This window comes from Pseudophryne corroboree, chromosome 6 (genome assembly GCF_028390025.1).
Source record: "Pseudophryne corroboree isolate aPseCor3 chromosome 6, aPseCor3.hap2, whole genome shotgun sequence".
In the NCBI taxonomy this organism is placed as follows: Eukaryota; Metazoa; Chordata; class Amphibia; order Anura; family Myobatrachidae; genus Pseudophryne; species Pseudophryne corroboree.
This window is the reverse complement of record NC_086449.1, coordinates 319091168-319118393: the sequence shown is the minus strand read 5'-3', so window position 1 is coordinate 319118393 and position 27226 is coordinate 319091168. Positions and strand designations below refer to the sequence as shown.

At 45.1% G+C, this 27226-nt stretch overlaps 1 protein-coding gene across 1 annotated transcript in view; it reads left to right on the top strand.

Moving 5' to 3' along the window:
* LOC134934547 (dual oxidase 1-like) overlaps positions 1-27226 on the top strand; it is a 435381-nt gene that overhangs the window by 349676 nt on the left and 58479 nt on the right. Inside the window, exon 26 of the mRNA XM_063929968.1 lies at positions 829-878. Within this exon, the coding sequence (XP_063786038.1) occupies positions 829-878 (50 nt within the window). The remainder of the gene's footprint in view (positions 1-828; positions 879-27226) is intronic.

The following is a 27226-nucleotide window of genomic DNA, read 5'->3' as shown; positions in this document are numbered from 1 at the left end:
CCTCTGAGTTGCCAGCTTGCAGTGGTGTGGTCATCTGCAGTATAAGCCCTTTCTGATCATCTGGCAGCTGCAGAGCTGAGGACTAGTGGTGGCAGCTATAGCATTGAAGCCACAGTGGGGCTGTAGTGATGGCTGAGAGGAGGTGCTTCCTGTCAGGACACAGACACCAACAGTATCTGCACCTTTCCCCCTGCCAAGGGAAGAGTCGGCGAGAAGCAGTCTGGAACGCAAGCAGAGAGAACAGAGAAGCTTAGAGAAGACTCTGGCTGGCCCTATGTTTGGGATACCCATAGGCATTCCAGATTCCCCAGGCATTTGCCTTCAATGCTTATGCCTAGGGCTGGCTCTGCAAGCACATGGAGAATGTACAAACTCGATACAGTTAGGTCCATAGTGGGAACTGAACTCATGACCTCAGTGCTGTGAGTCACTAATGATAACCATTACACCATCCGTATTCAACCCATAGCCCTAAATCACATATTAGCTCAGTTTTTATTTATATTATATATTTATTTTATATATTAATTACATTTAATATCACTTTCTAACTACAGCTGCTTATCTCCTGCAACACAGTAGCTTAGTAATGTGTCCTGTGTAAAAATAATGCTACAAGTTTTCTGCTCATCATGGAACGCTTAATAACTTACTGTACTCCTGCATAAGAGAGTAGCAAATAGAGAATAAAAGCTACACTTTAGTAAGAGGACACCTGTATCTTTTGTTTAATCACCATGTCACAAGTCTGTTTTCTTCTTCTTATTGGATAAGTCTACAATACATTGCTTTTACTTGTAATGACAAATGTCATATTTGTCATTGTAGGTCTGAAATTCCAAATAAATATTATTGGTGGTTTTTCCAGACAATACCTGGTAAGTTTATGCTAAATTAGAATTAATAATATAGCACTGAATTCATTTACATGCTGACTTATACTAAAAAAAATCTGCCTAATATACAGTAGGTGGTTGTCCAAAAGTGTTGGTCACCACTGCATTTAAAGAGCAACATGGTCAATATACAGGTTGAGTCTCCCATATCCAAAATTGCAAAATACGCAATATTCTGGAATTTTAGGAGAGTGACGGAGATAGTGACAACTTTGCTTTCTGAAAGTTTGATGTACAACATTTTTTTTCAGGCACAAACAATTAAAATATTGTAAAACATTACCTTTAGGTTATATGTATTAGGTGTATATGAAATATACAGTAAGTGCATTCTGTATTTAGTCTTTGGTCCCATCCCCAAGATATCTCATTATTGTATATGAATATTCCTAAATACAGAAAAATATAATATCCAAAATACTTCTGGTCTCACGTATTCTGGATATGGGAGACTCAACCTTTTAGCTGTCCATGAGGGCATTGGTATTCTTTATGCCCCGCTTAAGGATCTAACTGGGAGCTGTATCAAGCAGTGGAGAAGTGGGCCAGAGGAGAAGATGACTATGGCAACCAATCAGCTACAACCTATAATTTTGTAGAATGTATCTGATAAAGGGTACCTCAAAGCTGATTGGTAGCTATGGGCAATTTCTGGTCCACTACTCCACTCTTCACACTGGTTGCTACATCTTCTTTTAGTATTACTGATGTCCCATTTCTCAACCCCCTTATTCAGGACCAGTGCTTCAATTAGATTAATCTTTACATTTATGGGTTAACTAAAGCAGTTTAGTTATGTTAGCCTGGGGGGTCCCATGTTCTGGACTTGAGCTAGCTGTCTGTCTGTCTGTCTGTTCTTACCATACTATCCATTTTAGCCAGAACACTCATGATTTACACAGGTTCTGTGGCTGGCTGACTTTAAGCCTGCATTTCACCTGGTTTTAAGCAGCTAGATTATCTGTGTCCTGGTTTAGTATGGTAACCTTATATGTATTTGTTTGTTTTCAGTGAAATTTCATTAATATGTTCACCTGAAATCATTGAATCCTAATTAATTAAGGACTTCTTATGGCTGTACAGCTTCTGATAATATGAAGTTTGTCCCATAAAATATATGTTTTAGCAAATAAAAATGAATGCCAATATTTTACCTGTATATGAAATGTCCTTACATTTTCAGGCACATTTGTTATTAACAAATAAAAAGCTTAATTTAGCTATTAGCACTCATAGGGGTCTAATAATTGTGTCTAATAATCATCTCCTGCATGTCAGATATTGGGGGCGTTACTGTAAGTTGATTATATGTGCAGTAATTGTATAGTCATATTCAGAAAGTTTCTGCATCACTAAAGCCTCATAATATAAGCTGATCAATGGTTTAGTAGGATATATTTATATATTAAAACATTTATATATCAGAACATTTTCGTCAGGACGAAATCCTGAAGAAAATGTTTCTATAACATTGAAACGTTGATGCACATCAGACCCGTTGTCTGTCTTCATTTCATAGCCGTGAGTGCCGCCATACCCAGCATTGTATTGTATTTGACACAGCGCCACTGTAACCATTGACCATTGGAGGGCACTGGCTAGTTACTGTTTATTACTTCTACCTTTGGGCTATAGGAGTGCCGTGGACTATATATATATATATATATATATATATATATATATATATATTGAAATATAAGACTGTTAACAGTTATATAAGTTATATACATAATGCAAATACTGTCATGTTGCTATTATAATTTGAATAATAATAATAATAATAATAATAATAATAATAAAAAAATAATAATAATATAATATAGTGAGATGTACATTAGATTATACATGTGTATTCATAAATTATTTAAATATATAAATCTATGATTATAATTAACCAACAAATCATCAGCTATCAATTGCTAGTGTGAAAAAATAAATTAGTAAATTAGTTTGAGTGATTATTATTCTAAAGAATAATGTGACAAATCATGTGAGATATAAGTTGAAATATATTGTGAAATATGAGACTAAATAATGATGAATGGTACTAAATAAATTAGTAATAATAAAATAATAATAAACTGTGTGGATATTGGAAAATGTGTTTTATGCATTTATTGTATGTACATTAGTGTAAATAAACTGTGCATATACAGTACTGTGATAATATAAAAGAGAAAGTACATTCATTCCAGTGTATAAGCAACATTTATATAATATTAAACAAAGATTATAAAGTGTTAGTCCAGGATTATTGGCATATTACAATAAAAAAAATGTGACAAATAATTTTGACAGTAAGAAATGTGACAAATACAGTACTATTTCAAGATTTTTATTGTTATTTAACAGTGGAGAATATGAGGGCAAATGTATTAAGCCTGGAGAAGTGATAAAACAGTGATAAAATGCAAGGTGATAACACACCAGCCAATCAGCTCCTAACTGTAAATTTACATATTGGAGCTGATTAGCTGGTGTTTTATCACCTTGCACTTATCATTGCTTTATCACTTCTCCAGGCTTAATACATCTTGCCCATGGAGTCTTGCGAGTTATATTAACATATGTCTCATAAGTGTGAACACATCACTCTATGGTATGAGTTAATCTTTGATGTACGATTCCAAAAAGTACAAAAATTATCTGTGAACTAAAATGTCATTTCTCTCTCTACTGGTATATTCCTTTCACTGTTCAAGCATGCAGTGATTACTTCTATTCTGAAAAAAGAAACTTCTGACTCAAACTTCTCTCAAACTATCATCCCATCTCTCAGCTCCCATGCCCCTCGTTGCTACTTGAGAGACTTGCCTACATTCGCCTCACACACTTTTTTAACTCAACTTATTAGATCCACTTCAATAAGGCTTTCGTTCCCAACATAGAGGGTCATACCAACCCAATCGCTCACTGCAGTTTATCGCAGTGCAGTGATCGGTTCGGAACTGCGCATGCGCCGGTGCCGCAGTGCGCCGGTGCATGCCGGGCGGCCAAAGGCCGTCATTCCCTAGCAACCGCCTCTGCCTGATTGACAGGCAGAGGTGGCCCGCTGAGCAGGAGGGGGTGGCACGGCGGCGGTTGACCGCCGTTTTAGGGGCGCAATCCGACCACCTTGCGGGGGGTGGCAGCAGTGGCTGCGTGACGTCACACGCAGCTGCTGCGACCAGGGGCAGCAACGATCAACTCCCGGCCATCCGCAGAAGCTGCACTGGCCGGGAGTTACTCCACAAGTACAAAAGCATTGCCGCTGTCTGATGCTTTTGTACTTGTGCGGGAAGGAAGGGGGGGTAGGGCCAGAAGGGGCGGGCTAGCCCTGTGCTTGGCGTCCCCCCGCATGTCAGGGAAGATGATCATAGCCGTGTTAAATTTAGCACAGCTACGATCAACTCGGAATGACCCCCATAGTTAGAGATAGCACTTACTAAATTAGTGAATGATCTGATAAGTCCAAAGGACTCGCTCCTTATTTTCCTCGATCTGTCTGCAGTTTTTGATGCTGCTGACCTCTCTCTTCTCACACAATCACTACAATCTCTGGGTCTTCAGGACACAGCCTTTTCCTACCTATCTACTCGCTCTTTCAGTATCAACTTCTCCAAATCCACCTCCTCTTCAAATCCTGTATTAGTTGGAGTACTGCAAGGCTCAGTTCTCTGTTTTTCTCACACTATACCAAATCCATGGCCAAACTAATTATCTCTTTTAGATTTTAGTATCATCTGTACTCAGATGATACACAGATCATCTACCTATCCTCCCCAGATTTGTCACCATCTCTATTGGTCCATGTCACTGCTTTTCTGCTGTTTCCTCTTGTCATCTCACCACTTCAAACTTAATATTTCCAGAACAGAATTCATTATATTTCCACAAACCAATAGTAGTAACCAACTTGATATCGGGGGTCATTCCGAGTTGATCTCTAGCTGCCGTTGTTCATAGCGCAGTGATCAGGCTAAAAATCAGCATTTCTGCGCATGCATATGCACCGCAATGCGCACGCGCAACGTTTCGGGTACAAAGGCTTTTGTGGTTGTGCACAGGTTCTAGCAAAGTTTTCAGTCGCACTGACGGCCGCAAGAAGATTGACAAGAAGGGGGCATTTCTGGGTGTCAACTGACCATTTTCAGGGAGTGTTTGCAAAATCGCAGGCGTCTCTGAAAAAAACGCAGGCATGGCTGGGCGTTCGCTGGGCGAGTGTATGACGTCAAATCCGGACACGAATAGGCTGAAGTGATCGCAAGCGCTGAGTAGGTTCAGAGCTACTCAAAAACTGCACTAACTGTTTTTGCAGAGCTCGGCTGCACATGCGTTTGCACTTCTGCTAAGCTAAAATACATTCCCCAGTGGGCGGCGGCATAGCGTTTGCACGGCTGCTAAAACTAGCCAGCGAGCGATCAATTCGGAATGAGAGCCATCATGTATTATGGTTGAGAATTTGACAATCAATCCTACCCCACAAGCTCTCTGCCTAGGCATCCTCGTCTCTGACTGTCCTTTGCTTCTCACATTCAATCTCCACGCTAAGTATTGCTACATGCATTAAAAAAAAAATCCAAAAAGAGACTGTCATTACTACAATCCATTCTGAATACAGCTGCGAGGCTAATCTTCCATCATCTGCGGATTCACTCTGTCAGTTCCTTTCATTGGTTACCTGTATTGTACCATATTCAATATGAAATACTTTACTGACACACAAGGCCATTAACCAAACTACACCAATGTACATCGCTTATCTAAAAATACCCGATCTCTTTGCTCTTCAAAAGACCTACTTCTCTCATCCACACTCATTATTCACGCTTATTCATGATTGCAGGACTTTCTTTGGGCTGCACCCACTCTGTGGAATGCCCTCCCATGCACAATAAGACTCTCCACTAGTCTCCAAACCTTCAAGTGTTCTACGAAAACTCACCTCTTCAGGAAAGCTTATCAAATTCCAGAGCCGCCCACATAACCTTCATAAACTTTCCTATCCAATTGCATCCCCACTGTAGAGTCCACACATATACTCACATATTTTCTCTTTCTTCACTGTGTGACCATATCATATAGCCCACCAAGAATCTCTATGTGTGTCTGTTATTACGCAGTTATTACGCAGTTATTACGCAGTTTTGTTTTATCACTGTTTCCAATTGTTTGTTTTGTTTTATCACTGTGTTTTCCAAATGTTTACCACAATGGAATTTGCTGTGCTGTATAAAGGTGCGTACACATGCACCGATGCAGGCTAATGCTCGATTCTAACTACATTGTGCCCGGAGGCATGTAGTCAGTATCGGCTACGCCTGCACAAACTATATTTTCTTGCAATGCCAATCCCACGGGCCGTGCATCAGCATCGCAAGTGCATACACACGGTGCGATATGCACTATGATTCTGTGCGATATGGACTATATAATCGCTCTGTGTGTATGCAGCTTAAGAAACTATTAATGAATAATAAATAAAATGTATTAAGTAAATACGGTATCCGGACTCCAGGTCGACAGCACAAAGGTCGACACACCTTAGGTCGACTCCAATTGGTCGACACACCATAGGTCGACATGGCCAAAAGGTCGACATGGACAAAAGGTCGACAGGAACAAGGTCGACATGGAAAAAGGTCGACATGAGTTTTTCACGATTTTTTTCTTTTTTTGAACCTTTTCATACTTAACGATCCACGTGGACTACGATTGGAACGGTAAAGTGTGCCGATCGATGCGGTAGCGGAGCGAAGGCACCATGCCCGAAGCATGGCGAGCAAAGCGGTGCACTAATTGGGGTTCCCGGTCACTCTACGAAGAAAACGACACCAAAAAAACATAAAAAACTCATGTCGACCTTTTTCCATGTCGACCTTGTTCCTGTCGACATTTTGTCCATGTCGACCTTTTGTCCATGTCGACCTAAGGTGTGTTGACCAATTGGTGTCGACCTAAGGTGTGTCAACCTTTGTGCTGTCGACCCTCAGTCCCAGACCCAGTAAATACACACACAATACATATATATACACAGGTTGAGTATCCCTTATCCAAAATTCAAAATTACACATTTTTGGTTTCCCTACTGAGATAATGACACATATACATGTATATTATATTGTATATCTATATAACATATCTATATGTACACATAATATATATGTCATTATCTCAGTAGGGGACCCAAAAATGTGGAATTTTGAATTTGGATAAAGGATACTCAACCTCAACATTTCAGTAATTCTTTATCCAGATGTCCTCCATGGATTTAAAGGTAAATCTGTTTAATTCCAGATGCCTTCAGCCCTTGAGGGTCATTATTCTACTTTACAAAATGCCTAGCTATGGGTGTGGTTTTTTTTATTTAGCCATATCTTGATTGGTATTCCTAATAGTGTCAGCAGTATTCTGACTTTTACAGGTCTTGTGGTTTTACCTACTGTATATACACTTTGCAGCGGTATCCGGACTCCAGGTCGACAGCACAAAGGTCGACACACCTTAGGTCGACATGGACAAAAGGTCGACAGGAACAAGGTCGACATGGAAAAAGGTCGACATGCGTTTTCACGATTTTTTTCTTTTTTTGAACCTTTTCATACTTAACGATCCACGTGGACTACGATTGGAACGGTAAAGTGTGCCGAGCGAAGCGAAGGCACCATGCCCGAAGCATGGCGAGCGAAGCGAGCCATACGAGGGGACGCGGTGCACTAATTGGGGTTCCCGGTCACTCTACGAAGTAAACGACACAAAACCCCCCATAAAAAACTCATGTCGACCTTTTTCCATGTCGACCTTGTTCCTGTCGACCTTTTGTCCATGTCAACCTAAGGTGTGTCGACCAAATGGCGTCGACCTAAGGTGTGTCGACCTTTGTGCTGTCGACCCTCAGTCCCAGACCCCTTTGCAGCATGGGCATTTTAGGTGATAAACAACACCCAACGAGGTACCTTTGATATGATCCATAAAGTTCCATTTATGTAGAAATTTGTCATGAAACCATTATAGTGGATCCATGTAATTATATGCTTTACATGGTTAACAATGATAAGATCCCTTTTTTTAAAACTTGGGAGTCATACTTGATTATAAATGACAAAGTTATCTTTGATGTTTCGAGATCTCTGCCAAGTTGTTTGTACCCTTAATATTAAAATAGCAGCAAGATCAGAATCTGTCTGAGGAAGAGTCCAGTGTTTTTGTAATACAGTATGGTGTTACTATCCCGCTAATTATTGTTAAACGTACTCATAAATCTTACTGGTTCTTTAGTTTTCTGTTTAATTCTAGGTACAACTAGAGAATCTTGCAAATAGTGAGTTAAGTGTACATTTCTAAATTATCTTTGACCACTTGCCTGTCATGGTCACATCAGATGTGACAATATCAGGCTGGGCTTTCCCCAACATGGTTGCATCTAATGCAGTCAGTCAGAAATGCCAACTGTGGGAAAATAATCTTCCAGCAGATGCTACTATCAGAGTCCCTCTACTTCCTGGTTCCCTCACCCCAGTACCAGCCGTGCTGCCACTCACTACTGATTGGGCAGCCCGGCAGCACCCCCTACTGCAGAGATTAGCAGCCACTGGAGAAATGTACAAAAGCAGCCCCTTACCTTCCATGTGGCCACCCAAGTTGTGATGGTCGCGATGGTGTAATCATTGATGATCCAATATAAACATTTGTTCTAATGTTTACAAAAGTGTTTTTCTTTTTCATCCACTAGGGGTCACTGGAGTTCTCTTGGGATATGGACGGCTTCCACAGGAAGAAGGCACTGAATAAATTAATTTTGAAACTACTCCTCCCCTCCATATCCCCGAGTACCTCAGTGTTTTTTCTGTGCTCGACACAGTTAGAAGGCTTGTGGAGTTTGTCCACATTTCATTGGAATTTTTTCTAAGTTTTTCAACGATTTACCACATCCCTTCCCCCCTTCCAATAGGCGTGGGTCCGGGATAGTGAAGGCTGCTATAGCAGCTGTGGGTGTCGGGCCTCTCTAAAAAGAGCTCCCTCACTACCACGTGCAGGACTAAAACCTGCAGTAAAGGCTGGACGGAACTTACAGAAGAAGCCCCGTCATAGCCCTCACCACGGGGTCCAGGTATGTTGATCGGGGCGGTCAGCTCACGCTGCCGCCCCGCTGTGTGGGATACTGTGTATGTGTGGCCGCCCGCCGCTGCCTTCAGCCGCCCACCGCCGCTTCCAGCGCCGCTGTTTATGCTGCCGTGTATAGAGAACGGTACACGGAGCACGGGGGGGGGGCACACAAATGAGAGTTGTAAAAGGCAGGCTCCATAGCCTAGTGACTAACTTTGCTGCCACAGTGATGTTCCCTGCACACAGAAATGTCAGGGTCACTGGATAAAATCTCATGTTTCAACTCTTATTGATAAAGGGAATACAGCAGCGCTGCATATGTATTACAATAGGCTATGAAGTCTTTTTTAAACAGGATACAAGTTATATGTGCAGGTTTGAATGCAGCATAAGATGTTTTTTAAATCTGCTTACATAATTATAAGTCGGCACTTTGTGTTATACTGTGAGCATGGGGACATATTAACCATGCTTCCTGTTGTTTTTCCTGTTGTATTTCCAGAATTTCCTGTGTTACATCTCTCCTCCATTGAAGGCGCAGGGGTGTTAAGGGGAATTTGGATCAGGCATATTGCTGGCGTGCACTGCACTTGGCCAGATATATATTTATAGAGACACCTTAGTGCTATTTACTGAGTCGTGCAAGTTGTCTGTCTTTGTATTTTTTGTATTGTCTGTCTGCATAATGAGTAAGACACCAGCAATTACTAATAAGCTGTTTCCCTGCCATGTCTAAGAGTGTATTACATGGATATACACTCACTTCTCTTACTATTATTTATATCATAACTGTTTATAATGATGTTATCCTAAAGACTGCAAATCTGAATCATGGCCGTGGCAGCCAAATACTGGCTTTGTTCACTGTTGTAAAGTAAGATATGTTATAACAATTGGTCAGCACATGGTGCTTATAAAACAGTATCTGTGAGTTCAGGTCTCACCTGCAGCAGCTTTGGCTTAATTCACTTGGCCACACCACACTGGATACGCCCAATCTCATCTGATTTTGAAAACTAAGCAGTGTTGGGCCTGGTTAGCCACCTGGGAGTACAAGGTGCTGTAGGTATTTTTAATCTACAGCCACACCACACTGGATACGCCCAAACTCATCTGATCTTGGAAGCTAAGCAGTGTTGCATATTGTTTTGCCATCTGGGAGGAAACTGGTGATCCAACTAGATTGCATACTAATGCATGCTAGTTTAAACTGTTAAAAAAGATACATTCTGGTTAGCTCAGTTTGGGCTTACACTATCAATATAAACCTACCATAGGTTTTACAGTCATGATAGCTCCCCAGAGCCTGCTCCCTAGAGCGCGTTACCGGCGCCGGCCACTAGATAGGGCCCATTAACTAAGCTGCGGTTAAGCAGCAGTCATCTCAGGTTTTAAGCCTGTGTGAAGTCACATTTAGTTTCAGACTTCTAAGAATTATTATACCTCTGTATCAGGATATATCTGGATATATGTATATGGGTATATAATATATATATGTGTATGTATGCATATATGGAATATATATATATATATATTTATTAAGGTCTGAGTATGTGTGAATATACATTGTTGTATGTATGTGTGTATATATATATATATATATATATTTATATATATAATATGCTGACATTAAAAATCTATTTTGCAGTAAGCAAGACTAATTGGTCAGCACACAGTGCTTATTAAACAGTATCTGTTGAGCACTGCAAACATGGTGAGTTCAGGCCTCACCTGCAGCAGCTTTGCTTATTGTTTTTACAGGTGGCTCTGTAGCCAAGTGGTTAGGCTTCCCGGCCACAGTGAACATTGTGATTGCATGGACACTGGTTCAGATCCTGGAACAGGTGTTTAAAAAAAAAAAAAACATGGTAGGACACCATTTTTTAATGTTACTTCCTGGTTCTTTCCCCGGAGGTTGCTGCCCTACAACACTCAGCCTCTGGAGGAGCGGGGTGTTGTTAGGAATTTCATTTATTAATTGTTTTTGTACAGCATGACTCTGCAGGAAGATTTACTATTGCTGGTAACCACATGCACGGTAATGCAGGTTTATACATACGTTACTTCCGTGGTGTACTTACTAGTTGGGGTACATGATCACTAAGTCTAATGCATAGTCAAACAAGCAGCTTCGCTGCAAAGTCGGTCACACAGTGTGTCAGACAAATACGAATCTGGGCCAGTGGCACAATGTATAACGCATCTGACTACGGATAACAAGATTGTAGGTCCTACCTGGCTCGTTTAAGTTGCCGTGGTTAGTACTCTGCGTAAAAACTGCACAGACAGACCCTTACTGGTCCTCTTTGGGGGGAATGCGGGGGCATGTACTGCCTGGGGGGAAAAAAATAAAAATATTTTTTGTTACTGTTTCAGTTAGATTGTTGCGGTCGCTTCGCCGCCAGCCCTCATAGCACCAGGCCAGTACGTCAGGTTCTCAGCGAAGGCTGAACAATTTCCAATGAGAGACAATTGCAATTATTGGGCGTTTAACTACCTATCGGAGTGTACCCTACACAGCAGTAGGGCTGTTGCTTCGCCCTGCCTTGGTAAGGGTTTGAGGTAACAAGGCTGTAGTGGCAGGGCACTCCAGTTCAGGTTTGCCCTAAATAAAGACCACCTTACACTTCTTGCTGCCTACAGCTTCTCTGGACGTTGGCAGTTGGTTCTTGCGTTTTCAGCTTCGCTAGTTGCGCATAATGTCCACTTTGGCTACGTTCCTAACAGGCGGAGTCGGATTCCAAACGAGATAGATCGCAGACCAAGTGGGGGGGAAAATCTGATTTCCTACCATTGTCTACGCGAATTCCTGAATGATTCCGTCTCAACGACTTCAATTCCTAGGTATGATTCTCGATACGGTAAATCAAAGAATTTACCTACCCGAACAGAAAGTACAGGTCATTCGTCATCTTGTACAATTAGTGCTCAAGTCACGCACAGTCTCAGTTCATTTGTGCATTCGCCTATTTGACACAATGGTGGCGGCTTTTGAAGCGCTTCAGTTCGGAAGACTTCATTCACGTCCTTTTCAATTGGATGTGCTCGCTCAGTGGTCGGGCTCGCATCTGCACCGCAGGGTGAGGTTGTCTCCAAGGGCGAGAGTGTCTCTACTCTGGTGGCTCAAAGTACAGAATCTAACCGCAGGGAAACGGTTTGGCGCCTGGAATTGGATAATTCTCACGGCGGACGCGAGTCTCAGAGGTTGGGGAGCTGTAGTTCAAAATTATAAGCTCCAGGGTCTCTGGGCGGAGCACGAAAGTTTGCTGTCTATAAATGTCCTGGAACTCCGGGCAATTTACAATGCGCTACGACAAGCAGTGCACATGCTGCAGGCTCAGGCTGTTCAGGTGCAGTCAGACAATGCGACGGCGGTCGCATACATCAACAAACAAGGAGGAACGAAAAGCCGTATGGCAATGCGGGAAGTAGCTTGAATCCTCTATTGGGCCGAGTATCACCAAATGATATTGTCGGCAGTATTCATTCCGGGAGTGGACAACTGGGAAGCGGATTATCTCAGCCGTCGGAATTTTTATCCAGGAGAATGGGCATTAAATCCAGAAGTGTTTCACATGCTGGTCCAGAAGTGGAGTTACCCGCAGGTGGACCTGATGGTATCTCGCCACAATCATCAAACGCTCCAGTTCGTGTCCAGAACGAGAGATCCAAAGGCAGTGGCGGTGGATGCTCTCACAATCACGTGGCCATACAGTCTCGTGTATCTGTTTCCACCGTTTCCGCTGCTCCCTCTGTGGCTAAAACGGATCAAAGGAGAGTCCGTCACAGTCATACTAGTGGCGCTTCTTTGGCCTCGGAGAGCTTGGTTCTCGGATCTCCGCGGTCTACTCGCAGTCGGTCTTTGGCTGCTCCCACTACGTTCGGACCTGTTACAGCAGGGTCCGTTCCTTTACCCCGATTTAGCGCGGCCGCGTTTGACGGGGTGGCTGTTGAGACAGCCCTCTTAAGAAGAGAGGGCATTCCAGAATCGGTTATACCAACCATGTTACGAGCTAGGAAGCCGGTTATGGCAGCTCATTATTACAGAATTTGGCGTGCCTATGTAGGTTGGTGTGAAGCTCGGAAGTTCCGACATCATCTTTTAAGTTTTCCCGTCTTTTGTTATTTCTACAGATGGGGTTAGATGGAGGTCTGAGTTTATCCACACTAAAAGTGCAGATATCGGCGTTGTCAATTTATTTTCAAAGTAGATTGGCCCTGTTGCCGTCGGTTCACACCTTTATGCAGGGTGTCCTCAGAGTTCAGCCTCCATTCACTCCACCTACTGCGCCATGGGACTTGAATCTGGTTTTAGATTTCTTACAGTCTTTTTATTTTGAACCCTTACAACAAGTGGATATTAAATTTCTCACTTGGAAAACAATTTTTCTTTTAGCCTTAGCGTCAGCGAGGCGTGTTTCAGATTTGGGTGCTTGGTCATGCAAGCCACCGTATTGGGTGTTTCATGATGACAGAGCGGAACTTCGGACGAATTCCGCTTTTCTACCAAAGGTAGTGTCATCTTTTCACATCAATCAACCAATAGTAGTTCCTGTGTTAACAGGAGACTCTGGTAGGTTGGATGTGGTACGCGCATTACGCATTTATGTATCCCAAACGTTGACAGTTTGTAAGACGGATACGTTGTTTTTTCTCTATGATGCTGCCAAGATGGGTTGGCCAGCTTCTAAGCAGACCTTTTCCAGATGGATTAAACTGACCATACGTCAGGCTTACCTTCATGCTAGGTTATAGCCGCCTACATCAGTAACAGCTCATTCCACACGTGCTGTGGGAACGTCATGGGCAGCGAGTCATGGAGCTTCAACGACACAGCTTTGCCGGGTGGCTACATGGTCTTCGGTGCACACGTTTGTGCGCTTCTACAAGTTTGATACATTTGCGGCATCAGCATCTAGCTTTGGCCGCCTAGTGTTACAGGTGCCAAACAGCTCTGCCGCCCACGGGGGAAACTTTGGTACGTCCCAAGAGTACTCCAGTGACCCCTAATGGATGAAAAAGAAAATAGGATTTTGGTACTTACCAGGTAAATCCTTTTCTTTGAATCCATAGGGGGCACTGGACGCCCACCCAGAGCAGTTTACCTGGTGTGGGGTAAGTTCAGAAGATCTTATGGTAACACATTTTCACCGACTGGTTCAGATTAACAAGTTCTAATCGGTTATGGTGTCAACTGTTTAGTTGTCAGTAATGTTGTGTCAACCTTATTGTTGTCCGTTATGTTATATTTAATTCTCCATTGTCAACCTCTCTATCGCTCCTGTTCGGCTCAGTAAAAAACACTGAGGTACTCGGGGATATGGAGGGGAGGAGTAGTTTCAAAATTAATTTATTCAGTGCCTTCTTCCTGTGGAAGCGGTCCAAATCCCAAGAGTACTCCAGTGCCCCCTATGGATTCAATGAAAAGGATTTACCTGGTAAGTACCAAAATCCTATTTTTATTCTTTTTTAATAAAATTGTATTGTATATTGTGACAGGACGGTCCCGTACGAAAGCACTCACCGATTTCGCGTCCCGTCTCCTGCGCACAGAATGGAGGGTCAGGTTACACGAGGCCTGACCACATAGGGGATTCCCGCTTACCGTCAGTAACCGCCTGTTACTGACTCCACCCACTGCGTTGGGGGCGGGTTTATGCTGCCACCACCAAACTCCTAACCTGCCGTGGCGTTTGGAACCACGGTTCTGCTCTGTATGTGCCGACGCACTGCCTTACCACACCTCTGTGGTGTTGACGAATCCCCACTAGCCACTTGCTAGGCCTCTACCGGTAGCTGGCGGAAGGCGGAACTTGGAGACATTAGGTGCGTCCCTGGACAGCCGGAGGACGGGGCTATGTTTGGCATAACCCTGTAGGTCACAAGATGAAGCAATCTTCTTAAAGCAGATGTTTATTTGCTCAATAATAGCCTTAAAAAAGACTCATCCCTATTGCTAGGGGCAACAGCATACAGCAAGATGTTCCAGCAGAATAAAGATGGTACAACTACAATACGGAGGCACGCAGGCCTCCTTTTTATGTCAATTTTCCACACAGTACCACAGGGGGGTACGCTCTCCCTGTCTTCTCCAACCTATCAGGTTATCGCACAAAATATAAATAAATTACATTTTACAAGGATGTCAGTAAGTGCAAAAAAGCTATTTCCTTTTCTTTGACGTCCTAATGGATGCTGGGTACTCCGTAAGGACCATGGGGAACAGACGGGCTCCGCAGGAGACTGGGCACTCCTAAAAGAAAGATTAGGTACTATATCTGGTGTGCACTGGCTCCTCCCTCTATGCCCCTCCTCCAGACCTCAGTTAGAATCTGTGCCCGGCCAGAGCTGGATGCACCTAGTGGGCTCTCCTGAGCTTACTAGAAAAGAAAGTATTTGTTAGGTTTTTTATTTTCAGTGAGATCTGCTGGCAACAGACTCACTGCTACGAGGGACTGAGGGGAGAGAAGCAAACCTACCTGCTTGCAGCTAGCTTGTGCTTCTAAGGCTTCTGGACACCATTAGCTCCAGAGGGATCGAACACAGGGCCCGACCTCGATCGTCCGTTCCCGGAGCCGCGCCGCCGTCCCCCTTGCAGAGCCAGAAGACAGAAGAACCAGGAGAAAATCGGCGGCTGAAGACTCCGGTCTTCAATAAGGTAGCGCACAGCACTGCAGCTGTGCGCCATTGCTCCCACAGCACACCACACGCTCCGGTCACTGGTGGGTGCAGGGCACTGGGGGGGGCGCCCTGGGCTGCAATAAGTATACCTTTTGGCAAATGTGCACATAATACAGTTATAAACTGTATATGTGCCTAATCCCCCGCCATTAACATTATTAAAAAAGTGGGAGAAGCCCGCCGCGGAGGGGGCGGGGCTATCTCCCTCAGCACACCGGCGCCATTTTCTCTTCACAGCTCCGCTGGAAGGACGCTCCCCAGGCTCTCCCCTGCAGTATACACTACAAGAAGGGTAAAAAAGAGAGGGGGCGCACATAAATTTAGGCGCAAAAGCAGCTATTGGGGGAAAATTCACTTTGTGTTAGTGTAAATCCCTCTGTTATATAGCGCTCTGGTGTGTGCTGGCATACTCTCTCTCTGTCTCCCCAAAGGACTTTGTGGGGTCCTGTCCTCAGTCAGAGCATTCCCTGTGTGTGTGCGGTGTGTTGGTATGGCTGTGTCGACATGTTTGATGAGGACGCTTACGTGGAGGCGGAGCAAGAGCCGATAAGTGTGATGTCGCCCCCTGCGGGGCCGACACCAGAGTGGATGGATATGTGGAAGGTATTAACCGACAGTGTCAACTCCTTGCATAAAAGGTTCGATGATGTAACAGCTTTGGGACAGCCGGCATTTCAGCCCGCGCCTGCCCAGGCGTCTCAGTGGCCATCAGGGGCTCAAAAACGCCCGCTACCTCAGATGGCAGACACAGATGTCGACACTAGTGATGAGCACCGGAAATTTTTCGGGTTTTGTGTTTTGGTTTTGGGTTCGGTTCCGCGGCCGTGTTTTGGGTTCGAACGCGTTTTGGCAAAACCTCACCGAATTTTTTTTGTCAGATTCGGGTGTGTTTTGGATTCGGGTGTTTTTTTCAAAAAACCCTAAAAAACAGCTTAAATCATAGAATTTGGGGTTCATTTTGATCCCAAAGTATTATTAACCTCAATAACCATAATTTCCACTCATTTTCAGTCTATTCTGAACACCTCACACCTCACAATATTATTTTTAGTCCTAAAATTTGCACCGAGGTCGCTGGATGGCTAAGCTAAGCGACCCAAGTGGCCGACACAAACACCTGGCCCATCTAGGAGTGGCACTGCAGTGTCACGCAGGATGGCCCTTTAAAAAAACACTCCCCAAACAGCACATGACGCAAAGAAAAAAAGAGGCGCAATGAGGTAGCTGTGTGAGTAAGCTAAGCGACCCTAGTGGCCGACACAAACACCTGGCCCATCTAGGAGTGGCACTGCAGTGTCACGCAGGATGGCCCTTCCAAAAAACACTCCCCAAACAGCACATGACGCAAAGAAAAAAAGAGGCGCAATGAGGTAGCTGTGTGAGTAAGCTAAGCGACCCTAGTGGCCGACACAAACACCTGGCCCATCTAGGAGTGGCACTGCAGTGTCACGCAGGATGGCCCTTCCAAAAAACACTCCCCAAACTGCAGCACATGACGCAAAGAAGAAAAAAAAGAGGCGCAATGAGGTAGCTGTGTGAGTAAGCTAAGCGACCCTAGTGGCCGACACAAACACCTGGCCCATCTAGGAGTGGCACTGCAGTGTCACGCAGGATGGCCCTTCCAAAAAACACCCCCCAAACAGCACATGACGCAAAGAAAAATGAAAGAAAAAAGAGGTGCAAGATGGAATTGTCCTTGGGCCCTCCCACCCTCCCTTATGTTGTATAAACAGGACATGCACACTTTAACCAACCCATCATTTCAGTGACAGGGTCTGCCACACGACTGTGACTGAAATGACGGGTTGGTTTGGACCCCCACCAAAAAAGAAGCAATTAATCTCTCCTTGCACAAACTGGCTCTACAGAGGCAAGATGTCCACCTCATCATCATCCTCCGATATATCACCGTGTACATCCCCCTCCTCACAGATTATCAATTCGTCCCCACTGGAATCCACCATCTCAGCTCCCTGTGTACTTTGTGGAGGCAATTGCTGCTGGTCAATGTCTCCGCGGAGGAATTGATTATAATTCATTTTAATGAACATCATCTTCTCCACATTTTCTGGATGTAACCTCGTACGCCGATTGCTGACAAGGTGAGCGGCGGCACTAAACACTCTTTCGGAGTACACACTTGTGGGAGGGCAACTTAGGTAGAATAAAGCCAGTTTGTGCAAGGGCCTCCAAATTGCCTCTTTTTCCTGCCAGTATAAGTACGGACTGTCTGACGTGCCTACTTGGATGCGGTCACTCATATAATCCTCCACCATTCTTTCAATGGGGAGAGAATCATATGCAGTGACAGTAGACGACATGTCCGTAATCGTTGTCAGGTCCTTCAGTCCGGACCAGATGTCAGCATCAGCAGTCGCTCCAGGCTGCCCTGCATCACCGCCAGTGGGTGGGCTCGGAATTCTGAGCCTTTTCCTCGCACCCACAGTTGCGGGAGAATGTGAAGGAGGAGATGTTGACAGGTCGCGTTCCGCTTGACTTGACAATTTTGTCACCAGCAGTTCTTTGAACCCCAGCAGACTTGTGTCTGCCGGAAAGAGAGATCCAAGGTAGGTTTTAAATCTAGGATCAAGCACGGTGGCCAAAATGTAGTGCTCTGATTTCAACAGATTGACCACCCGTGAATCCTTGTTAAGCGAATTAAGGGCTCCATCCACAAGTCCCACATGCCTAGCGGAATCGCTCTGTGTTAGCTCCTCCTTCAATGTCTCCAGCTTCTTCTGCAAAAGCCTGATGAGGGGAATGACCTGACTCAGGCTGGCAGTGTCTGAACTGACTTCACGTGTGGCAAGTTCAAAAGGTTGCAGAACCTTGCACAACGTTGAAATCATTCTCCACTGCGCTTGAGACAGGTGCATTCCACCTCCTATATCGTGCTCAGTTGTATAGGCTTGAATGGCCTTTTGCTGCTCCTCCAACCTCTGAAGCATATAGAGGGTTGAATTCCACCTCGTTACCACTTCTTGCTTCAGATGATGGCAGGGCAGGTTCAGCAGTTTTTGGTGGTGCTCCAGTCTTCTGTACGTGGTGCCTGTACGCCGAAAGTGTCCCGCAATTCTTCTGGCCACCGACAGCATCTCTTGCACGCCCCTCTCGTTTTTTAAATAATTCTGCACCACCAAATTCAAGGTATGTGCAAAACATGGGACGTGCTGGAATTTGCCCAGATTTAATGCACACACAATATTGCTGGCGTTGTCCGATGCCACAAATCCACAGGAGAGTCCAATTGGGGTAAGCCATTCTGCGATGATCTTCCTCAGTTGCCGTAAGAGGTTTTTAGCTGTGTGCGTATTCTGGAAAGCGGTGATACAAAGCGTAGCCTGCCTAGGAAAGAGTTGGCGTTTGCGAGATGCTGCTACTGGTGCCGCCGCTGCTGTTCTTGCGGCGGGAGTCCATACATCTACCCAGTGGGCTGTCACAGTCATATAGTCCTGAGCCTGCCCTGCTCCACTTGTCCACATGTCCGTGGTTAAGTGGACATTGGGTACAACTGCATTTTTTAGGACACTGGTGAGTCTTTTTCTGAGGTCTGTGTATATTTTCGGTATCGCCTGCCTAGAGAAATGGAACCTAGATGGTATTTGGTACCGGGGACACAGTACCTCCAACAAGTCTCTAGTTGCCTCTGCAGTAATGATGGATACCGGAACCACGTTTCTCACCGCCCAGGATGCCAAGGCCTCAGTTATCCGCTTTGCAGCAGGATGACTGCTGTGATATTTCATCTTCCTCGCAAAGGACTGTTGGACAGTCAATTGCTTGGTGGAAGTAGTAAAAGTGGTCTTACGAGTACGACTTCCCCTCTGGGCTGATTATCGACTTCCAGCAGCAACAACAGCAGCGCCAGCAGCAGTAGGCGTTACACACAAGGATGCATCGGAGGAATCCCAGGCAGGAGAGGACTCGTCAGAATTGCCAGTGACATGGCCTGCAGGACTATTGGCATTCCTGGGGAAGGAGGAAATTGACACTGAGGGAGTTGGTGGGGTGGTTTGCGTGAGCTTGGTTACAAGAGGAAGGGATTTACTGGTCAGTGGACTGCTTCCGCTGTCGCCCAAAGTTTTTGAACTTGTCACTGACTTATGATGAATGCGCTGCAGGTGACGTATAAGGGAGGATGTTCCGAGGTGGTTAACGTCCTTACCCCTACTTATTTCATCTTGACAAAGGCAACACACGGCTTGACAAATGTTGTCCGCATTTCTGTTGAAATACTTCCACACCGAAGAGCTGATTTTTTTGGTATTTTCACCAGGCATGTCAATGGCCCTGTTCCTCCCACGGACAACAGGTGTCTCCCCGGGTGCCTGACTTAAACAAACCACCTCACCATCAGAATCCTCCTGGTCAATTTCCTCCCCAGCGCCAGCAACACCCATATCCTCCTCATCCTGGTGTACTTCAACACTGACATCTTCAATCTGACTATCAGGAACTGGACTGCGGGTGCTCCTTCCAGCACTTGCAGGGGGCATGCAAATGGTGGAAGGCGCATGCTCTTCACGTCCAGTGTTGGGAAGGTCAGGCATCGCAAACGACACAATTGGACTCTCCTTGTGGATTTGTGATTTCGAAGAACGCACAGTTCTTTGCTGTGTTTTTGCCAGCTTGAGTCTTTTCATTTTTCTAGCGAGAGGCTGAGTGCTTCCATCCTCATGTGAAGCTGAACCACTAGCCATGAACATAGGCCAGGGCCTCAGCCGTTCCTTGCCACTCCATGTGGTAAATGGCATATTGGCAAGTTTATGCTTCTCCTCTGACAATTTTATTTTAGATTTTTGAGTCCTTTTTTTACTGATATTTGGTGTTTTGGATTTTACATGCTCTGTACTATGACATTGGGCATCGGCCTTGGCAGACGACGTTGCTGGCATTTCATCGTATCGGCCATGACTAGTGGCAGCAGCTTCAGCACGAGGTGGAAGTCGATCTTGATCTTTCCCTATTTTTGGAACCTCAACATTTTTGTTCTCCATATTTTAATAGGCACAACTAAAAGGCACCTCAGGTAAACAATGGAGATGGATGGATACTAGTATACTTATGGATGGACGAGCGACTGCCGACACAGAGGTAGCTACAGCCGTGGACTACCGTACTGTGTCTGCTGCTAATATAGACTGGATGATAATGATATAAAAAATATATATATATATATATATCACTACTGCAGCCGGACAGGTATATATTATATAATGACGGACCTGCTGGACACTGTCAGCAGCACTGCAGACTCCTAAAGTAAGCTACTAGTAGTATCAAGAAGATAGAAGAAAAAAAAACCACCACAGGTAGGTGGTATACAATTATGGATGGACGAGCGACTGCCGACACAGAGGTAGCTACAGCCGTGGACTACCGTACTGCATCTGCTGCTAATATAGACTGGATGATAATGATATAAAAAATATATATATATATATATCACTACTGCAGCCGGACAGGTATATATTATATAATGACGGACCTGCTGGACACTGTCAGCAGCACTGCAGACTCCTAAAGTAAGCTACTAGTAGTATCAAGAAGATATAAAAAAAAAAAACACCACAGGTAGGTGGTATACAATTATGGATGGACGAGCGACTGCCGACACAGAGGTAGCTACAGCCGTGGACTACCGTACTGCGTCTGCTGCTAATATAGACTGGATGATAATGATATAAAAAATATATATATATATCACTACTGCAGCCGGACAGGTATATATTATATAATGACGGACCTGCTGGACACTGTCAGTAGCACTGCAGACTCCTAAAGTAAGCTACTAGTAGTATCAAGAAGATAGAAAAAAAAAAAAAACACCATAGGTAGGTGGTATACAATTATGGATGGACGAGCGACTGCCGACACAGAGGTAGCTACAGCCGTGGACTACCGTACTGCATCTGCTGCTAATATAGACTGGATGATAATGATATAAAAAATATATATATATCACTACTGCAGCCGGACAGGTATATATTATATAATGACGGACCTGCTGGACACTGTCAGCAGCACTGCAGACTCCTAAAGTAAGCTACTAGTAGTATCAAGAAGATAGAAAAAAAAAAAACACCACAGGTAGGTGGTATACAATTATGGATGGACGAGCGACTGCCGACACAGAGGTAGCTACAGCCGTGGACTACCGTACTGCGTCTGCTGCTAATATAGACTGGATGATAATGATATAAAAAAAATATATATATCACTACTGCAGCCGGACAGGTATATATTATATAATGACGGACCTGCTGGACACTGTCAGCAGCACTGCAGACTCCTAAAGTAAGCTACTAGTAGTATCAAGAAGATAGAAAAAAAAAAAAACACCATAGGTAGGTGGTATACAATTATGGATGGACGAGCGACTGCCGACACAGAGGTAGCTACAGCCGTGGACTACCGTACTGCGTCTGCTGCTAATATAGACTGGATGATAATGATATAAAAAATATATATATATCACTACTGCAGCCGGACAGGTATATATTATATAATGACGGACCTGCTGGACACTGTCAGCAGCACTGCAGACTCCTAAAGTAAGCTACTAGTAGTATCAAGAAGATAGAAAAAAAAAAACACCACAGGTAGGTGGTATACAATTATGGATGGACGAGCGACTGCCGACACAGAGGTAGCTACAGCCGTGGACTACCGTACTGCGTCTGCTGCTAATATAGACTGGATGATAATGATATAAAAAAAATATATATATCACTACTGCAGCCGGACAGGTATATATTATATAATGACGGACCTGCTGGACACTGTCAGCAGCACTGCAGACTCCTAAAGTAAGCTACTAGTAGTATCAAGAAGATAGAAGAAAAAAAAAACACCACAGGTAGGTGGTATACAATTATGGATGGACGAGCGACTGCCGACACAGAGGTAGCTACAGCCGTGGACTACCGTACTGCGTCTGCTGCTAATATAGACTGGATGATAATGATATAAAAAATATATATATATATATCACTACTGCAGCCGGACAGGTATATATTATATAATGACGGACCTGCTGGACACTGTCAGCAGCACTGCAGACTCCTAAAGTAAGCTACTAGTAGTATCAAGAAGATAGAAAGAAAAAAAAACACCACAGGTAGGTGGTATACAATTATGGATGGACGAGCGACTGCCGACACAGAGGTAGCTACAGCCGTGGACTACCGTACTGCGTCTGCTGCTAATATAGACTGGACGATAATGATATAAAAAATATATATATATCACTACTGCAGCCGGACAGGTATATATTATATAATTAATGACGGACCTGCTGGACACTGTCAGCAGAATGCGTTTATAGAATAAAAACACCACACGACGAGTGTTTAACTTTTTCAGGCAGACAATCACAATATACTGGTGGTCAGACAGTGGTCACTGGTCAGTCACACTGGCAGTGGCACTCTGGCAGCAAAAGTGTGCACTGTTAAATAATATGTACTCCTGCTACTGCTCCCCAGTCTCCCCCACAATTAAGCTGTGTGAGCACTGAGCACTCAGCACAGTCAGATATACATAGATGATGCAGCACACTGAGGCTGAGCACAGATATGGTATACTGTTACTGTGTCACTGTGTATCGTTTTTTTTCAGGCAGAGAACGGATTATATTAAATAATAATATAATAAAAAAACTGCACTGGTGGTCACTGGTCAGTCACTAGTAAACTCTGCACTCTCTGAGTACTCCTAAGCTCCAGTAAATCAAGTGTCTCACTCTCACTCTCTCTCTTCTAATCTAAATGGAGAGGACGCCAGCCACGTCCTCTCCCTATGAATCTCAATGCACGTGTGAAAATGGCGGCGACGCGCGGCTCCTTATATAGAATCCGAGTCTCGCGATAGAATACGAGCCTCGCGAGAATCCGACAGCGGGATGATGACGTTCGAGCAAGGCGGGAAGATCCGAGTCTGCCTCGGATCCGTGTAAAAAGGCTGAAGTTCGGGGGGGTTCGGATTCCGAGGAACCGAACCCGCTCATCACTAGTCGACACGGAGTCTGACTCCAGTGTAGACGAGGATGAGACAAATGTACAGTCCACAAGGGCCATCCGATGCATGATTACGGCAATGAAAAATATGTTGCACATTTCTGACATTAACCCGGTTACCACTAAAAAGGGTATTATGTTTGGGGAGAAAAAGCAGCCAGTGACTTTTCCCCCATCTGATGAGTTAAATGAATTGTGTGAAGAAGCGTGGTGTTCCCCAGATAAGAAATGAGTGATTTCTAAGAGGTTACTAATGGCGTACCCTTTCCCGCCAACAGATAGGTTACGTTGGGAAACTTCCCCTAGGGTGCACAAGGCGCTCACACGCTTATCAAACAAGGTGGCACTGCCGTCTCAGGATACGGCCACCTTAAAGGAGCCTGCAGATAGAAAGCAGGAGGCTATCCTGAAGTCTGTGTATACACACTCAGGTACTATACTGAGACCTGCAATTGCTTCAGCATGGATGTGTAGTGCTGCAGCTGCTTGGTCTGATACCCTGTCAGATAACATTGATTCCCTTGACAGGGATACTATTTTGCTAACCATAGAGCATATTAAAGACGTCGTCTTATATATGAGGGATGCACAGAGGGACATTTGCCGGCTGGCATCTAGAATTAATGCAATGTCCATTTTTGCCAGGAGAGTATTATGGACTCGGCAGTGGACAGGTGATTCTTATTCTAAAAGGCACATGGAGGTTTTGCCTTATAAGGGTGAGGAATTGTTTGGGGACGGTCTCTCGGACCTCGTATCCACAGCAACAGCTGGGAAGTCGACTTTTTTACCTCAGGTTCCCTCACAGCCAAAAAAAGCACCGTATTATCAAGTACAGTCCTTTCGGCCTCAGAAAGGCAAGCGGGTCAGAGGCGCGTCCTTTCTGCCCAGAGGCAGGGGTAGAGGGAAAAGGCTGCACCAGACAGCCGTTCCCAGGAACAAAAATCCTCCCCTGCTTCCACTAAGTCCACCGCATGACACTGGGGCTCCACAGGTGGAGCCAGGTGCGGTGGGGGCGCGTCTCCGGAACTTCAGCGACCAGTGGGTTCACTCACAGGTGGATCTCTGGGTTCTACAAGTGGTATCTCAGGGATACAAGCTGGAGTTCGAGGTGTCTCCCCCTCGCCGTTACCTCAAATCAGCCTTGCCAGCTGCTCCCAAGGAAAGGGAGGTAGTACTGGCGGCAATTCACAAGCTGTACCTTCAGCAGGTGATAATCAAAGTTCCCCTCCTTCAACAGGGACGGGGTTACTATTCCACAATGTTTGTGGTACCGAAACCAGACGGTTCGGTGAGACCCATTCTAAATTTGAAATCCTTGAACACTTATATAAGGAAGTTCAAGTTCAAAATGGAATCGCTCAGGGCGGTTATTGCAAGCCTGGAAGAGGGGGATTTTATGGTGTCACTGGACATCAAGGATGCTTACCTACATGTCCCCATTTACCCACCTCACCAGGAGTACCTCAGGTTTGTGGTACAGGACTGTCATTACCAATTCCAGACGTTGCCGTTTGGTCTGTCCACGGCACCGAGGGTATTTACCAAGGTAATGGCCGAAATGATGATACTTCTTCGAAAGAAGGGAGTTATAATTATCCCGTACTTGGACGATCTCCTTATAAAGGCAAGGTCCAAGGAGCAGTTGTTAGTCGGAGTAGCACTATCTCGGGAAGTGCTACAACAGCACGGCTGGATTCTGAATATCCCAAAGTCGCAGCTGATTCCTACGACGCGTCTGCTGTTCTTGGGCATGATTCTGGACACAGAACAGAAGAAGGTGTTTCTCCTGGAGGAGAAGGCCCAGGAATTGTCATCTCTGGTCAGGGACCTCCTGAAACCAAAACAGGTGTCGGTGCATCACTGCACGCGAGTCCTGGGAAAGATGGTAGCTTCTTACGAAGCAATTCCCTTCGGCAGGTTCCATGCAAGGATCTTTCAGTGGGATCTGTTAGACAAGTGGTCCGGATCGCATCTTCAGATGCATCGGTTGATCACCCTGTCCCCGAGGGCCAGGGTGTCTCTGCTGTGGTGGCTGCAGAGTGCTCATCTTCTCGAGGGCCGCAGATTCGGCATTCAGGACTGGGTCCTGGTGACCACGGATGCAAGCCTCCGAGGTTGGGGGGCAGTCACTCAGGGAAGAAACTTCCAAGGACAGTGGTCGAGTCAGGAGACTTCCCTACACATAAATATTCTGGAACTAAGGGCCATTTACAATGCCCTGAGTCAAGCAGAACCCCTGCTTCAAAACCAACCGGTGCTGATTCAGTCAGACAACATCACGGCAGTCGCCCATGTAAACCGACAGGGCGGCACAAGAAGCAGGATGGCGATGGCAGAAGCCACAAGGATTCTTCGATGGGCAGAGAATCACGTGCTAGCACTGTCAGCGGTGTTCATTCCAGGAGTGGACAACTGGGAAGCAGACTTCCTCAGCAGGCACGACCTCCACCCGGGAGAGTGGGGACTTCATCCAGAAGTCTTCAAGCTGATTGTAAATCGTTGGGAAAGGCCACAGGTGGACAAGATGGCGTCCCGCCTCAACAAAAAGCTAAAAAGATATTGCGCCAGGTCAAGGGACCCTCAGGCGATAGCTGTGGACGCTCTAGTGACACCGTGGGTGTACCAGTCTGTTTATGTGTTCCCTCCTCTTCCTCTCATACCAAAGGTACTCAGGATAATAAGAAAGAGAGGAGTAAGAACTATACTCATCGTTCCGGATTGGCCAAGAAGAACTTGGTACCCGGAACTACAAGAAATGATCTCAGAGGACCCTTGGCCTCTGCCGCTCCGACAGGACCTGCTACAGCAGGGGCCCTGTCTGTTCCAAGACTTACCGCGGCTGCGTTTGACGGCATGGCGGTTGAACGCCGGATCCTAATGGAAAAGGGCATTCCAGATGAAGTCATTCCTACGCTGATAAAAGCTAGGAAGGATGTGACAGCAAAACATTATCACCGCATATGGCGAAAATATGTTGCTTGGTATGAGGCCAGGAAGGCCCCAACAGAGGAATTTCAGCTGGGTCGATTTCTGCACTTCCTACAGTCAGGAGTGACTATGGGCCTAAAATTGGGATCCATTAAAGTCCAGATTTCGGCCCTGTCTATTTTCTTTCAAAAAGAACTGGCTTCACTGCCTGAAGTTCAGACGTTTGTTAAGGGAGTGCTGCATATTCAGCCCCCTTTTGTGCCTCCAGTGGCACCTTGGGATCTCAACGTTGTGTTGGATTTCCTAAAATCACATTGGTTTGAGCCACTTCAGACCGTGGAGTTGAAGTATCTCACGTGGAAGGTAGTCATGTTGTTGGCCTTGGCCTCAGCTAGGCGTGTGTCAGAATTGGCGGCTTTGTCCTGTAAAAGCCCATATCTGATTTTCCATATGGACAGGGCAGAATTGAGGACTCGTCCCCAATTTCTCCCAAAGGTGGTATCAGCGTTTCATTTGAACCAACCTATTGTGGTGCCTGCGGCTACTCGGGACTTGGAGGATTCCAAGTTGCTGGACGTAGTCCGTGCCCTGAAAATCTATGTTTTCAGGACGGCT